Source organism: Oncorhynchus tshawytscha, linkage group LG13 (assembly GCF_018296145.1).
Source record: "Oncorhynchus tshawytscha isolate Ot180627B linkage group LG13, Otsh_v2.0, whole genome shotgun sequence".
NCBI lineage: Eukaryota > Metazoa > Chordata > Actinopteri > Salmoniformes > Salmonidae > Oncorhynchus > Oncorhynchus tshawytscha.
Window position 1 is genome coordinate 93,903,299 of NC_056441.1, and position 15,185 is coordinate 93,918,483.

Consider the following 15,185-nt stretch of genomic DNA (forward strand, 5'->3'; position numbering starts at 1 on the left):
CTGAGAACGGTCAGGAGGACTGACTACATATCTCCCTTCAGCAGGATATATTATCAGGGAACAATGAGAACGGTCAGGAGGACTGACTACATATCTCCCTTCAGCAGGATATATTATCATGGAACACTGAGAACAGTCAGAACTGACTACATATCTCCCTTCAGCAGGATATATTATCAGGGAACACTGAGAATGGTCAGGAGGACTAACTACATATCTCCCTTCAGCAGGATATATTATCAGGGAACACTGAGAACGGTCATGACTAACTACATATCTCCCTTCAGCAGGATATATTATCAGGGAACACTGAGAACAGTCAGAACTGACTACATATCTCCCTTCAGCAGGATATATTATCATGGAACACTGAGAACGGTCAGGAGGACTAACTACATATCCCCCTTCAGCAGGACATATTATCAGGGAACAATGAGAACGGTCAGGACTGACTACATATCTCCCTTCAGCAGGATATATTATCAGGCAACACTGAGAACGGTCAGGACTGACTACATATCTCCCTTCAGCAGGATATATTATCAGGGAACACTGAGAACGGTCAGGACTGACTACATATCTCCCTTCAGCAGGATATATTATCAGGGAACACTGAGAACGGTCAGGACTGACTACATATCTCCCTTCAGCAGGATATAATATCAGGGAACACTGAGAACGGTCAGGACTGACTACATATCTCCCTTCAGCAGGATATAATATCAGGGAACACTGAGAACGGTCAGGAGGACTGACTACATATCTCCCTTCAGCAGGATATAATATCAGGGAACACTGAGAACGGTCAGGAGGACTGACTACATATCTCCCTTCAGCAGGATATAATATCAGGAAACACTGAGAACGGTCAGGACTGACTACATATCTCCCTTCAGCAGGATATATTATCAGGGAACACTGAGAACGGTCAGGACTGACACATATCTCCCTTCAGCAGGATATAATATCAGGAACACTGAGAACGGTCAGGACTGACTACATATCTCCCTTCAGCAGGATATAATATCAGGGAACACTGAGAACGGTCAGGACTGACTACATATCTCCCTTCAGCAGGATATATTATCAGGGAACACTGAGAACGGTCAGGAGGACTGACTACATATCTCCCTTCAGCAGGATATAATATCAGGAAACACTGAGAACGGTCAGGAGGACTGCCTAAATGTCTTACTTCAGCAGGATATATTATCAGGGAACACTGAGAACGGTCAGGAGGACTGCCTAAATGTCTTACTTCAGCAGGATATATTATCAGGGAACACTGAGAACGGTCAGGAGGACTGCCTAAATGTCTTACTTCAGCAGGATATATTATCAGGGAACACTGAGAACGGTCAGGAGGACTGCCTAAATGTCTTACTTCAGCAGGATATATTATCAGGGAACACTGAGAACGGTCAGGAGGACTGACTAAATGTCTTACTTCAGCAGGATATACATGTATCATCCTAGCATTGCATCAATCATCAGAGAACACTGAATGTCAGGAAATCTGCCTTGACATGATTGGATTGACATGATGTTGAACACAAAGACATTGGGATCATATTAATTTCCCTAGAGTGGGAAAGAGACAACACCTCAGACAATACATGTGCAGTATATTCTTGTAGAGATTATAGTAAAGACAGACCACACTCAGTTAAAAAATAAACATCCCATTTATTTGTACTGACACCATGAGACTCCACGGAGTCATCAAGTCTTTGTCTAAAGATGTGTTTGGGCACTACAGTTGAGTCCAGGTGGTCAGATATACCTGTCTGTCCAACAGATTAACAAGCATTTCTCTTCTCTGTCTGAAAAACACTAACTTTGACCTAGCTGAAACACACACCACTCACTTTGTCTTTGTGTTTCTAAAAGGTAAAACAATGTACAAAAAGCAAGTCTGGAAATACTATAAAAACATGTTTTTCATTTCCTCTCATTGTTCTCCATTCTCTCTCTGAAGAAAACTATGCACTGATCTCTACAGAGCTGATGCTTGTTAGGCAGCCAACAACTACATGGATGCAGATTTCTAATGAAAAGCGAGATGGAGACCAGGCTGATTCAAGCTGATTCCAGTACTACAACCTTACAGACAGACAGACAGACAGACAGACAGACAGACAGACAGACAGACAGACAGACAGACAGACAGACAGACAGACAGACAGACAGACAGACAGAGACAGACAGACAGACAGAGACAGACAGACAGAGACAGACAGACAGACAGACAGACAGAGACAGACAGACAGAGACAGACAGACAGAGACAGACAGACAGACAGAGACAGACAGACAGAGACAGACAGACAGACAGACAGACAGACAGACAGACAGAGACAGACAGACAGACAGACAGACAGACAGACAGACAGACAGACAGACAGACAGACAGACAGACAGACAGACAGACAGACAGACAGACAGACAGACAGACAGACAGACAGACAGACAGACAGACAGACAGACAGACTTCCAAAGTCAGCCAGACAGACAAAGTCAGACAGACAGACAGACAGACAGACAGACAGACAGACAGACAGACAGACAGACAGACAGACAGACAGACAGACAGACAGACAGACAGAGACAGACAGAGACAGACAGACAGACAGACAGACAGACAGACAGACAGACAGACAGACAGACAGACAGACAGACTTCCAAAGTCAGCCAGACAGACCTCCAAAGTCAGACAGACAGACAGACAGACAGACAGACAGACAGACAGACAGACAGACAGACTTCCAAAGTCAGCCAGACAGACCTCCAAAGTCAGACAGACAGACAGACAGACAGACAGACAGACAGACAGACAGACAGACCTCCAAAGTCAGCCAGACAGTAACAACGGAGGCAGACAGACAGACAGACAGACAGACAGACAGACAGACAGACAGACAGACAGACAGACAGACAAAGTCAGCCAGACAGACCTCCAAAGACAGACAGACAGACAGACAGACAGACAGACAGACAGACAGACAGACAGACAGACAGACAGACAGACAGACAGACAGACAGACAGACAGACAGACAGACAGACAGACAGACAGACAGACTTCCAAAGTCAGCCAGACAGACCTCCAAAGTCAGACAGACAGACAGACAGACAGACAGACAGACAGACAGACAGACTTCCAAAGTCAGCCAGACAGACCTCCAAAGTCAGACAGACAGACAGACAGACAGAGACAGACAGACAGACAGACAGACAGACAGACAGACAGACAGACAGACAGACAGACAGACAGACAGACAGACAGACAGACAGACAGACAGACCTCCAAAGTCAGCCAGACAGTAACAGACGGAGGCAGACAGACAGACAGACAGACAGACAGACAGACAGACAGACAGACAGACAGACAGACAGACAGACAGACAGACAGACAGACAGACAGACCTCCAAAGTCAGCCAGACAGAAACAGACAGACAGACAGACATACAGAAACAGACAGACAAACAACTAGACAGACAGACAACTAGACAGACAGACAGACAAACACACAGAACACCTCAACAGCAGCAGCTTTCAGGGAATTGTTCACACTCTGTAGAGCCTCAGAGCTGTTGGGGTCATCGCCTGGAAGCAGTTAGATGCCAGTCACCAGGCAATGACAAGAAAACAACAGCCCATAAAGTTAAAGTAATCTACGTCCCAAATGGCACCCTATTCCCTACATAGTGCACTACTTTTGACTGGGCCCATAAGGCACTATATAGGGAATAGGGTACCATTTGGGATGCAAATTAAATGATTAAACTAGAGTGCACAGTTACAGTACAACACTACAAGTGATGCTTGGAAAGAACTGCCAAAACATACTAAATAAAGATTAGTTCCACTCCCAGAAAATAATAGTTGTTTTTTAACCATCCGTCATCTGTAAACAATCTTTTGGTTTGTTGGTATCAGGAGCGGATTTTCTTGGCAGGCCCTGGGCCTGATTGGCTGATGCGTATGGTTTGTTGGTATCAGGAGTGGATTTCCTTGGCAGGCCCTGGGCCTGATTGGCTGATGCGTATGGTTTGTTGGTATCAGGAGTGGATTTCCTTGGCAGGCCCTGGGCCTGATTGGCTGATGCTTATGGTTTGTTGGTATCAGGAGTGGATTTCCTTGGCAGGCCCTGGGTCTGATTGGATGATGCGTATGGTTTGTTGGTATCAGGAGTGGATCTCCTTGGCAGGCCCTGGGCCTGATTGGCTGATGCGTAAGGCGAGAGCAAGCAGACAGTCTGAGGAAGGGAGGGATGGAAGGATCGAGGGATGAGGAAAGGAGGAGAGGTCCAGTCCTTCCAAGTAAAGGAGAATGGAGGGATGGAGGAGGCGGAGGCCTCACCAGGAAGCTGAAGGCACGAGAGGAACAGAGAGGAGCAACGCGAAAGTCCATGGCCATGTCAGACCCCATGGTAGCAGGCTGTGAACCGAACGCTGGCCACTCTTCACCCGGACACCTAGAGATGGAAGGATGGAGGGAGACAGGGGGAATGGAGGGGTGGAGGGGTGAAGGGAGACAGGGAACGGAGGGGTGGATGGGGAGACAGGGAATGGAGGGATGGGGGATGAGGGAGACAGGGAACGGAGGAGTGGGGGATGAGGGAGACAGGGAACGGAGGGATGGGGAATGGATGGGGAGACAGGGAATGGAGGGATGGGGGATGAGGAAGACAGGGAACGGAGGAGTGGGGGATGAGGGAGACAGGGAACGGAGGAGTGGGAGATGAGGGAGACAGGGAACGGAGGAGTGGGAGATGAGGGAGACAGGGAACGGAGGGATGGGGAACGGAGGGAGACAGGGAATGGAGGGGTGGGGAATGAGGGAAACAAGGAACGAAGGGATGGGGAATGAAGGAGACAAGGAACGGAGGGATGGGGATTGAGGGAGACAGGGAACGGAGGGATGGGGGATGGATGGGGAGACAGGGAACGGAGGGATGGGGAATGAGGGAGACAGGGAACGGAGGGATGGGGAATGAGGGAGACAGGGAACGGAGGGATGGGTGATGGATGGGGAGACAGGGAACGGAGGGATGGGGATTGAGGGAGACAGGGAACGGAGGGATGGGGGATGAGGGAGACAGGGAACGGAGGGATGGGGGATGAGGGAGACAGGGAACGGAGGGATGGGGGATGAGGGAGACAGGGAACGGAGGGAGACAGGGAACGGAGGGATGGGGAATGAGGGAGACAGGGAACGGAGGGATGGGGGATGGATGGTAGACAGGGAACGGAGGGATGGGGGATGAGGGAGACAGGGAACGAAGGGATGGATGGGGAGACAGGGAACGGAGGGATGGATGGGGAGACAGGGAACGAAGGGATGGATGGGGAGACAGGGGAATGGATGGATGGATGGATGGATGGATGGGGAGACAGTGAATGGAGGGATGGGGGATGAGGGAGACAGGGAATGAAGGGATGGATGGGGAGACAGGGAACGAAGGGATGTATGGGGAGACAGGGGAATGGATGGATGGATGGGGAGACAGGGGAATGGATGGATGGATGGGGAGACAGGGGAATGGATGGATGGAGGGAGACAGGGGAATGGATGGATGGAGGGAGACAGGGGAATGGATGGATGGATGGGGAGACAGGGGAATGGATGGATGGATGGGGAGACAGGGGAATGGATGGATGGAGGGAGACAGGGGAATGGATGGATGGAGGGAGACAGGGGAATGGATGGATGGAGGGAGACAGGGGAATGGATGGATGGAGGGAGACAGGGGAAGGGATGGATGGGGAGACAGGGGAATGGATGGATGGAGGGAGACAGGGGAAGGGATGGATGGAGGGAGACAGGGGAAGGGATGGATGGGGAGACAGGGAACGGAGGGGTGGGGGATGAGGGAGACAGGGAACGAAGGGATGGATGGGGAGACAGGGAACGGAGGGATGGATGGGGAGGCAGGGAACGAAGGGATGGATGGGGAGACAGGGAACGAAGGGATGGATGGAGGGAGACGGGAATGGATGGATGGGGAGACAGGGAACGGAGGCATGGAGGGAGACAGGGAATGGATGGATGGGGAGACAGGGGAATGGATGGATGGGAGACAGGGGAATGGATGGATGGGAGGGGAATGGATGGATGGGGGACAGGGGAATGGATGGATGGGGAGACAGGGGAATGGATGGATGGGGAGACAGGGAATAGAGGGATGAATGAGGAGACAGGGGACGGAGGGATGGGGGATGAGGTAGACAGGGAACAGAGGGATGGATGGGGAGACAGGGGAATGGATGGATGGAGGGAGACAGGGGAATGGATGGATGGATGGGGAGACAGGGGAATGGATGGATGGAGGGAGACAGGGGAAGGGATGGATGGGGAGACAGGGGAATGGATGGATGGAGGGAGACAGGGGAATGGATGGATGGGGAGACAGGGGAATGGATGGATGGAGGGAGACAGGGGACGGGAGGGATGGGGAGACAGGGGAATGGATGGATGGAGGGAGACAGGGGAATGGATGGATGGAGGGAGACAGGGGAAGGGATGGATGGGGAGACAGGGGAATGGATGGATGGAGGGAGACAGGGGAAGGGATGGATGGGGAGACAGGGGAATGGATGGATGGAGGGAGACAGGGAACGGAGGGGTGGATGGGGAGACAGAGGGAACAACAACTTTAGTGACTAGAGAGCAGAGGAGTAAAGGCAGCCTGGAGTCCAAACTCAATTTCATTATTGTTTGACTTCACTGAGAAAACACTAGTGAAACAGAACGACATTGCGTTTGGATTCTGGGTTTGACAACAGACTCCTTAAATAGTCAGCATTTAAAGGAAAAATAACAAGTTAAGACAGGCAGGCTTGTGCTATAAGAAAGCCAAACATTTCCAATCAACAGAACCACATTTTATGTCAGGGCTGTTTTCTTCTCAGACACAAATGAAGCTAAAATAATTCACAAGCACACACAGCCGTCTGAAGTGGGCTAATCTTTCACATGTTAGCAGCTGTGAAACTGCAGACATGAATCTTTCCTCTGACAAAAAGAAAAGAACATGTTTATATGTCTGATGAGAACAACTGTAGAAAGTTGTCAACTTTACATTTCTCTTGTTTGATAGTTAAATGGCTGTGCAGTGGCGTAGGTGTGTGTGTGTGTGTGTGTGTGTGTGTGTGTGTGTGTGTAGGACTGCGTGTGCGTAGGTGGGTGTGTGTGTTCAGTGGTGTATGTGTTTGTGAGTGAGTGTGTGCAGTGGTGTGTGTGAGTGAGTGTGCAGTGAGTGTGTGCAGTGTGTGTGTGTGTGTGTGTGTGTGTGTGCAGTGTGTGTGTGTGTGTGTGTGTGTGTGTGTGTGTGTGTGTGTGTGTGTGTGTGTGTGTGTGTGTGTAGGTGGGTGTAGGTGTTCAGTGGTGTGTAGGTGTTGTGGTGTGTGTGTGTGTGTGTGTGTGTGTGTGTGTGTGTGTGTGTGTGTGTGTGTGTGTGTGTGTGTGTGTGTGTGTGGAGGTGGTTATTAAAACAGTATTAGCCAAGGGAAACTTGGCTGAGGTAACAGCTGTATCTGTGGTGACTCAATGAAGCACTTTAAAAGCCCAGTGCAGACAAAAATGTGATATTCCTGTATATATATATATATATTTCCACACTATGAGGTTGGAATAATGCTGTAAAATTGTTCAAATGACGATAATGTCTTTTTATTGTATGACGGAAAAGACAGCCTGTTCTGGTGGGATGTATTTTTGGCCTGCCTGGTGACGTCACCAAATTAGTTGATAGACCAATAAGAAAGAGAGTTCCAAAGCTCTCTGCCAATAACAGATAGTTTTCCGTTGTCCCCTCCCCACTCAGACCACTCCCAGACAGCTGTAGCAAAATTCTTGCTTGGGAAATCACATTTTTTTAATTAAAAAAATCACAGTAAGGTACGTAATTTTTACCTATAAATTATTTGATAATAAATAAAAACAACTGCTTTGGACTTTTAACAGAATATCGGCAGAAATAAAAGGTGGATTTTGGTGTACTTGATTGGTCCATTAACTCCTTGTCTAGTAAATGGAAAACACGGTACTATATAAGCGAAATACCACAATGTGTGTTGGGTTGAGTGTGTTACCAGAGTCTTGTCTTACCTGAAGAGGTGAGTACTCTGACTTGGGAGCTGATTGCTCCCTCTCCCCCCTCACTCAAAGCCCGCACCTCAATGATGTAGGTGCCTCCCTCCGGGAGAGAGAGGACGGCTGATGGGGTGATGGTCCTCATCACCTGATTGTGGACACGCCCCTCCTGACTCAACAACACCTGTAGTTGGACCCAGAACCAATCAATCAGTCAGTGTCACTCAATCATCAGCCAGTCAGTCACTAGATCACCAGTCAGTCAATCAATCAATTCATCAATCAACCTTTAGGACCCACAAACAACACTACCCCCCTCCACACACACAGTTGAGACTGCTGATGTGATACACACAGAGGAAAAGAGTTGGTCTTCTTTTTCCGTAAGGTTGACTGCTCCCGGTCTACAGCACCTCAGGACTGACTGCTCCTGGCCTACAGCCTCTCAGGTTGACTGCTCCTGGCCTACAGCCTCTCAGGATTGACCTATCCTGGTCTACAGCACCTCAGGTTGACTGCTCCTGGCCTACAGCCTCAGGATTGACCTATCCTGGAACAGCCTCTCAGGTTGACTGCTCCTGGTCTACAGCACCTCAGGATTGACCTATTCCTGGTCTACAGCACCTCAGGTTGACTGCTCCTGGCCTACAGTCTCTCAGGATTGACCTATCTTGGTCTACAGCACCTCAGGTTGACATCCTGGTCTACAGCACCTCAGGGTTGACTGATCCTGACCTACAGAACCTCAGGATTGACCGATCCTGGTCTACAGCACCTCAGAGTTGACTGCTCCTGGCCTACAGCCTATAAGGATTGACCTATCCTGGTCTACAGCACCTCAGGATTGACTGGCCCTGGCCTACAGCACCCCAGGACTGACTGCTCCCGGTCTACAGCACCTCAGGACTGACTGCTCCTGGTCTACAGCCTATCAGGATTGACCTATCCTGACCTACAGCACCCAAATAGATGCTTCATTGGGTTGTGAATATAACATTGGTTCCCTGTAGGAGAAGACATTACACAAGATAACAATGAAAGAAAAGCCAGCAGATACTGTTTCTATAGACAGTGTCTTATTCCTGCAGCCATTTATGCAATGCTTCAGTTGCAATAGCCTTCCTCCAGTCAACATGCCACAGTAGACATTGTTTCATACCTGTAGGCTATGTTCATTCAGATGGGTCACTGCCGGAGCTAATAAGACCTAAACAGATGCTGGCCCTGTGGTTACTGGCTCCATCCGTCTTCCAAAGAGCACTAATGATGTTGGCTATAGGCAGTTTGTATCTGGCTGTTTAGTTAGTTCGTTTTTTTACAAACCTTTATTTTAGGATGACTGAGAAGACATTCTCATTTACATCAACTGATCTAAGGAAGGGTAGAGGTGAGTTAGCTGGTGGTGGTTAAGAGACCATATACAGTATGACAGTGTGGTTGGATGAGTTAGCTGGTGGTGGTTAAGATACTATATACAGTATGAGAGTATGGTTGGATGAGTTAGCTGGTGGTGGTTAAGATACTATATACAGTATGACAGTGTGGTTGGATGAGTTAGCTGGTGGTGGTTAAGATACTATATACAGTATGAGAGTATGGTTGGATGAGTTAGCTGGTGGTGGTTAAGATACTATATACAGTATGACAGTATGGTTGGATGAGTTAGCTGGTGGTTAAGAGACTATATACAGTATTATATTATAGTTGGATGAGTTAGCTGGTGGTGGTTAAGAGACTATATACAGTATGACAGTATGGTTGGATGAGTTAGCTGGTGGTTAAGAGACTATATACAGTATGACAGTATGGTTGGATGAGTTAGCTGGTGGTGGTTAAGAGACTATATACAGTATGACAGTGTGGTTGGATGAGTTAGCTGGTGGTGGTTAAGATACTATATACAGTATGACAGTATGGTTGGATGAGTTAGCTGGTGGTTAAGATACTATATACAGTATGACAGTATGGTTGGATGAGTTAGCTGGTGGTGGTTAAGATACTTTATACAGTATGACAGTGTGGTTGGATGAGTTAGCTGGTGGTTAAGATACTATATACAGTATGATATTATGGTTGGATGAGTTAGCTGGTGGTTAAGAGACTATATACAGTATGACAGTATGGTTGGATGAGTTAGCTGGTGGTGGTTAAGAGACTATATACAGTATGACAGTATGTTTGGATGAGTTAGCTGGTGGTGGTTAAGAGACTATATACAGTATGACAGTATGGTTGGATGAGTTAGCTGGTGGTTAAGAGACTATATACAGTATGATATTATGGTTGGATGAGTTAGCTGGTGGTTAAGAGACTATATACAGTATGACAGTATGGTTGGATGAGTTAGCTGGTGGTGGTTAAGAGACTATATACAGTATGACAGTATGTTTGGATGAGTTAGCTGGTGGTGGTTAAGAGACTATATACAGTATGACAGTATGGTTGGATGAGTTAGCTGGTGGTGGTTAAGATACTATATACAGTATGACAGTATGGTTGGGTGAGATAGCTGGGGGTGATTAAGAGACTATATACAGTATGATATTATGCGAACCAGGACACCGGTACCAATATTGACCTGTCCAGTAGAGTAAGGAGACCTGTCCAGTAGAGTAAGGAGACCTGTCCAGTACAGCAAGGAGACCTGGCCAGTACAGTAAGGAGACCTGGCCAGTACAGCAAGGAGACATGGCCAGTAGAGTAAGGAGACCTGGCCAGTACAGCAAGGAGACATGGCCAGTACAGCAAGGAGACATGGCCAGTGGAGTAAGGAGACATGGCCAGTAGAGTAAGGAGACATGGCCAGTACAGCAAGGAGACCTGTCCAGTAGAGTAAGGAGACCTGGCCAGTAGAGTAAGGAGACCTGGCCAGTACAGCAAGGAGACCTGGCCAGTACAGTAAGGAGACCTGGCCAGTACAGTGAGCAGACCTGGCCAGCAGAGTAAGGAGACCTGGCCAGTAGAGTAAGGAGACCTGGCCAGTGCAGCAAGGAGACCTGGCCAGTAGAGTAAGGAGACCTGGCCAGTATAGTAAGGAGACCTGGTCAGTAGAGTAAGGAGACCTGGCCAGTAGAGTAAGGAGACCTGGCCAGTAGAGTAAGGAGACCTGGCCAGTGCAGCAAGGAGACCTGGCCAGTAGAGTAAGGAGACCTGGCCAGTAGAGCAAGGAGACCTGGCCAGCAGAGTAAGGAGACCTGGCCAGTACAGCAAGGAGACCGGGCCAGTACAGCAAGGAGACCGGGCCAGTACAGCAAGGAGACCTGGCCAGTACAGCAAGGAGACCTGGCCAGTAGAGTAGGGAGACCTGGCCAGCAGAGTAAGGGGGAAGTACCTTGTATCCTATGACATCTGACTCGTTGTCTTTAGACTTAACCGGGTCCCAGTTTAATGATACGTTAGTCCCTTCCTGAATCCACACAAGGTTGGCTGGAGGCTGGACTGGAGCTGAGGAGAAAGCACAGGGATCAATCTTAACTAAACGCTTTCATCCATACATTATATTGTCATCCATATCAGAGTATATTTCAACAAATAAGGTCAATTATAGTACTATTTCTTGCATGCAGAATAGCAAGCTTTCCATCTTAATACTAATGTGAAACGGTCTTTCAGAGTCATGTACTGTATATTATAAAACTGGTTGTTTGGATCCTGGATGCTGATTGGATGAGCAGCATTTTAAGCAATGATGTTTTGGCTGTCACAGACTTACCTATGCCTGCTAACAATTCCATCTGAAAATGATTACTGCTCCTACTGCTCCTAATAAGAATATCATGTTGCTGTCTGATTCCTCTCTGGTGTTTATCTCTATTAGAATATCATGTCGATGTAGTTTTCTGAATCCTCTCTGGTGTTTATCTCTACTAGAATATCATGTTGTTGTCTGAATCCTCTCTGGTGTTTATCTCTACTAGAATATCATGTTGTTGTCTGAATCCTCTCTGGTGTTTATCTCTACTAGAATATCACGTTGCTGTCTGAATCCTCTCTGGTGTTCATCTCTACTAGAATATCATGTTGCTGTCTGAATCCTCTCTGGTGTTTATCTCTACTAGAATATCATGTTGCTGTCTGAATCCTCTCTTGTGTTTATCTCTACTAGAATATCATGTTGCTGTCTGAATCCTCTCTGGTGTTTATCTCTACTAGAATATCATGTTGCTGTCTGAATCCTCTCTGGTGTTCATCTCTACTAGAATATCATGATGTTGTCTAAAACCTCTCTGGTGTTTATCTCTACTAGAATATCATGTTGTTGTCTGAATCCTCTCTGGTGTTTATCTCTACTAGAATATCATGTTGCTGATCCAAGAGGTCCCAGACATTTCTGGTGGGGAATGGCCCTAGCCCTCACCCTCCGATCCAAGAGGTCCCAGACATTTCTGGGGGGAATGGCCCTAGCCCTCACCCTCCGATCCAAGAGGTCCCAGACATTTCTGGGGGAATGGCCCTAGCCCTCACCCTCTGATCCAAGAGGTCCCAGACTTTTCTGAGGGGGAATGGCCCTAGCCCTCACCCTCCGATCCAAGAGGTCCCAGACATTTCTGGGAGGAATGGCCCTAGCCCTCACCCTCCGATCCAAGAGGTCCCAGACATTTCTGGTAGGGAATGGCCCTAGCCCTCACCCTCCGATCCAAGAGGTCCCAGACATTTCTGGTGGGGAATGGCCCTAGCCCTCACCCTCCGATCCAAGAGGTCCCAGACATTTATGGGGGAATGGACCTAGCCCTCACCCTCCGATCCAAGAGGTCCCAGACTTTTCTGGGGGGGAATGGCCCTAGCCCTTACCCTCCGATCCAATAGGTCCCAGAAGTGTTCAATGGGATTGAGATGCTGGCTCTTCACTGGCCATGGCAGAACACTGACATTCCTGTCTTGCAGGAAATCACACACCGAAGAATGACCAGTATGGCTGGTGGCATTGTCATGCTGGAGGGTCAATGTCAGGATAAGCCTGCAGGAAGGGTACCACATGAGAGAGGAGGACGTCTTCCCCATAATGCACAGCATTAAGATTGCCTGCAATGACAACAAGCTCAGTCCGATGATGCTGTGACACACCGCCCCAGACCATGACGGACCCTCCACCTCCAAATAGATCCCACTCCAGAGTACAAGCCACGGTGTAACGCTCATTACTTTGACGATAAACACGAATCCGACCATCACTCCCGGTGAGACAAAACCACGACTTGTCAGTGAAGAGCACTTTTTGCCAGTCCTGTCTGGTCCAGTCACGGTGGGTTTGTGCCCATAGGCGACGTTGTTGCCGGTGATGTCTGGTGAGGACCTGCCTTACAACAGGCCTACACGCCCTCAGTCCAGCCTCTCTCAGCCTATTGTGGACCGTCTGAGCAGTGATGGAGGGATTGTGCGTTCCTGGTGTAACTGGGGCAGTTGTTGTTGCCATCCTGTACCTGTCCCGCAGGTGTGATGTTCGTATGTACAGATCCTGTGCAGGTGTGGTCTGCCACAGCGAGGATGATCAGCTGTCCTTCTATAGGTGTTTTTTCAGTCAGTAGAAAGGTCACTTTAGTGTCCTACGTTTTCATAACTGTGACCTTAATTGCCTACCGTCTGTAAGCTGTTAGTGTCTTAACAACCGTTCCACAGGTGCATGTTCATTAATTGTTTATGGTTCATTGAACAAGCATGGGAAACAGTGTTTAAACCCTTTACAATGAAGATCTGTGAAGTGTTTACAAATGATCTTTTAAGGACAGGTTCCTGAACATTAATTTTTTTGCTGAGTTTAGTTTGGTACAGCAGGGTTAATATAAGCCTCAGTTTATGCCTGTCTGACTTTGGAAACAATGTTTCACTTTTGAATCTCAAAAGACTATTAGATCTTTTAGAATACCAACTTGTTGTGGAATGAGATTTAAAATCAGGTATGTAATTCTCAGTTAGATAGGTTTCATGTTTCATCTCACTCTCAAACTGATCAGGCCTCTGGTGATCTCATCTCATTTGCTGCAGAGCTTAATATTTTAGATGCCTGGCATCTTAAGAATTTTACTGGCGAAGATTATTTTTTAAATTCTTCAAGACATAATACATTTTCACGGATAGACTACATATTTGTATCTCCCTATATAAACAGGTGTATTCAGACAACTGAGCGGCTCCCCATAGGCATTTCTGACCATGGAGCTGTCCTGTGTAGTATCTAACATGACAGCTACAAACAGAAAAGTGCCAGAAGATTGAGCTTTAACACAACTTTGCTGCAGAAAAAGGCTTTTTATGACACGACTTCTAGCAAAGTTGAAATCATTTATTATTTTTGTCACTTTAGGAGGTGACAAAATGCTTTTTTGGGGAAACTGTACCTCCTAAAAAAAGTAGTAGATCTGGAAAAACAGATTTCTCTGGTTGAAAACGAGCAGAAACAAAAACGTACCGAGCAAAAGGGGAAGATATTAACAGCATTAAAACACGAGTATAACACTTCAATCTAAAGCAGAGTGTATAATGCATCGCACAAGAGTAACATACCATTCCGCTAACCATGACAAATAAATTTGATTTGATTTGATTTGATCTTTGATTTGAATCTATACCATTCCGCAGGAAAAAGATTTGATTTGAATCTAAAGCAGAGTGTAAAGAAGACTTTTGGCTGCAAGGCTGAAGCAAAATGAGGCCTGTTCTTGTATCAATACAATTCAAACACCATCTGGTAAGATGTGGCATGACCTGGCAGAAATTAAAGATACGTTTAGTCAGTTTTATTCCCAATGATATACGTCAGAGGCGGACCCTGATCATAGTAAGATGAAAGACTTCTTATCATCATTGGACCCAAACTCGACAATCTGGATTCCCACTTCCTCTTGAAGAACTCATTTACATGAAAAGAGGCAAATCACGAGGACTTGATGGTTTCCCTCCATAGCTGTGTCTTGAAACATGGGATATTGTCGGGCCACTAATTGGTTCTATCAATCATGCATAAAAACCTGGAGAATTCCATATAGACAAACACCTGATTATAGTTTTGTTAAAGAAGGGCGAATCTCCCCTAGACTGTAAATGTTATAGGGCCTTAAGCCTTATTATACCAGAGCTCAAGCTGTTTGCAAAG

At 47.2% G+C, this 15,185-nt stretch overlaps 1 protein-coding gene across 1 annotated transcript in view; it reads right to left on the reverse strand.

The window, feature by feature from the left end:
• Positions 1-4,012: 4,012 nt before the first annotated feature.
• The window catches only part of cntn5 (contactin 5), a 471,145-nt gene continuing 459,972 nt past the window's right edge, over positions 4,013-15,185 (reverse strand). The window contains exons 21-23 of the mRNA XM_042296548.1: positions 11,427-11,539; positions 8,111-8,279; positions 4,013-4,475 (exon numbers count right to left, since the gene is read on the reverse strand). Coding sequence (XP_042152482.1) covers positions 4,357-4,475; positions 8,111-8,279; positions 11,427-11,539 — 401 coding nt within the window. The 3' untranslated portion in view covers positions 4,013-4,356. The remainder of the gene's footprint in view (positions 4,476-8,110; positions 8,280-11,426; positions 11,540-15,185) is intronic.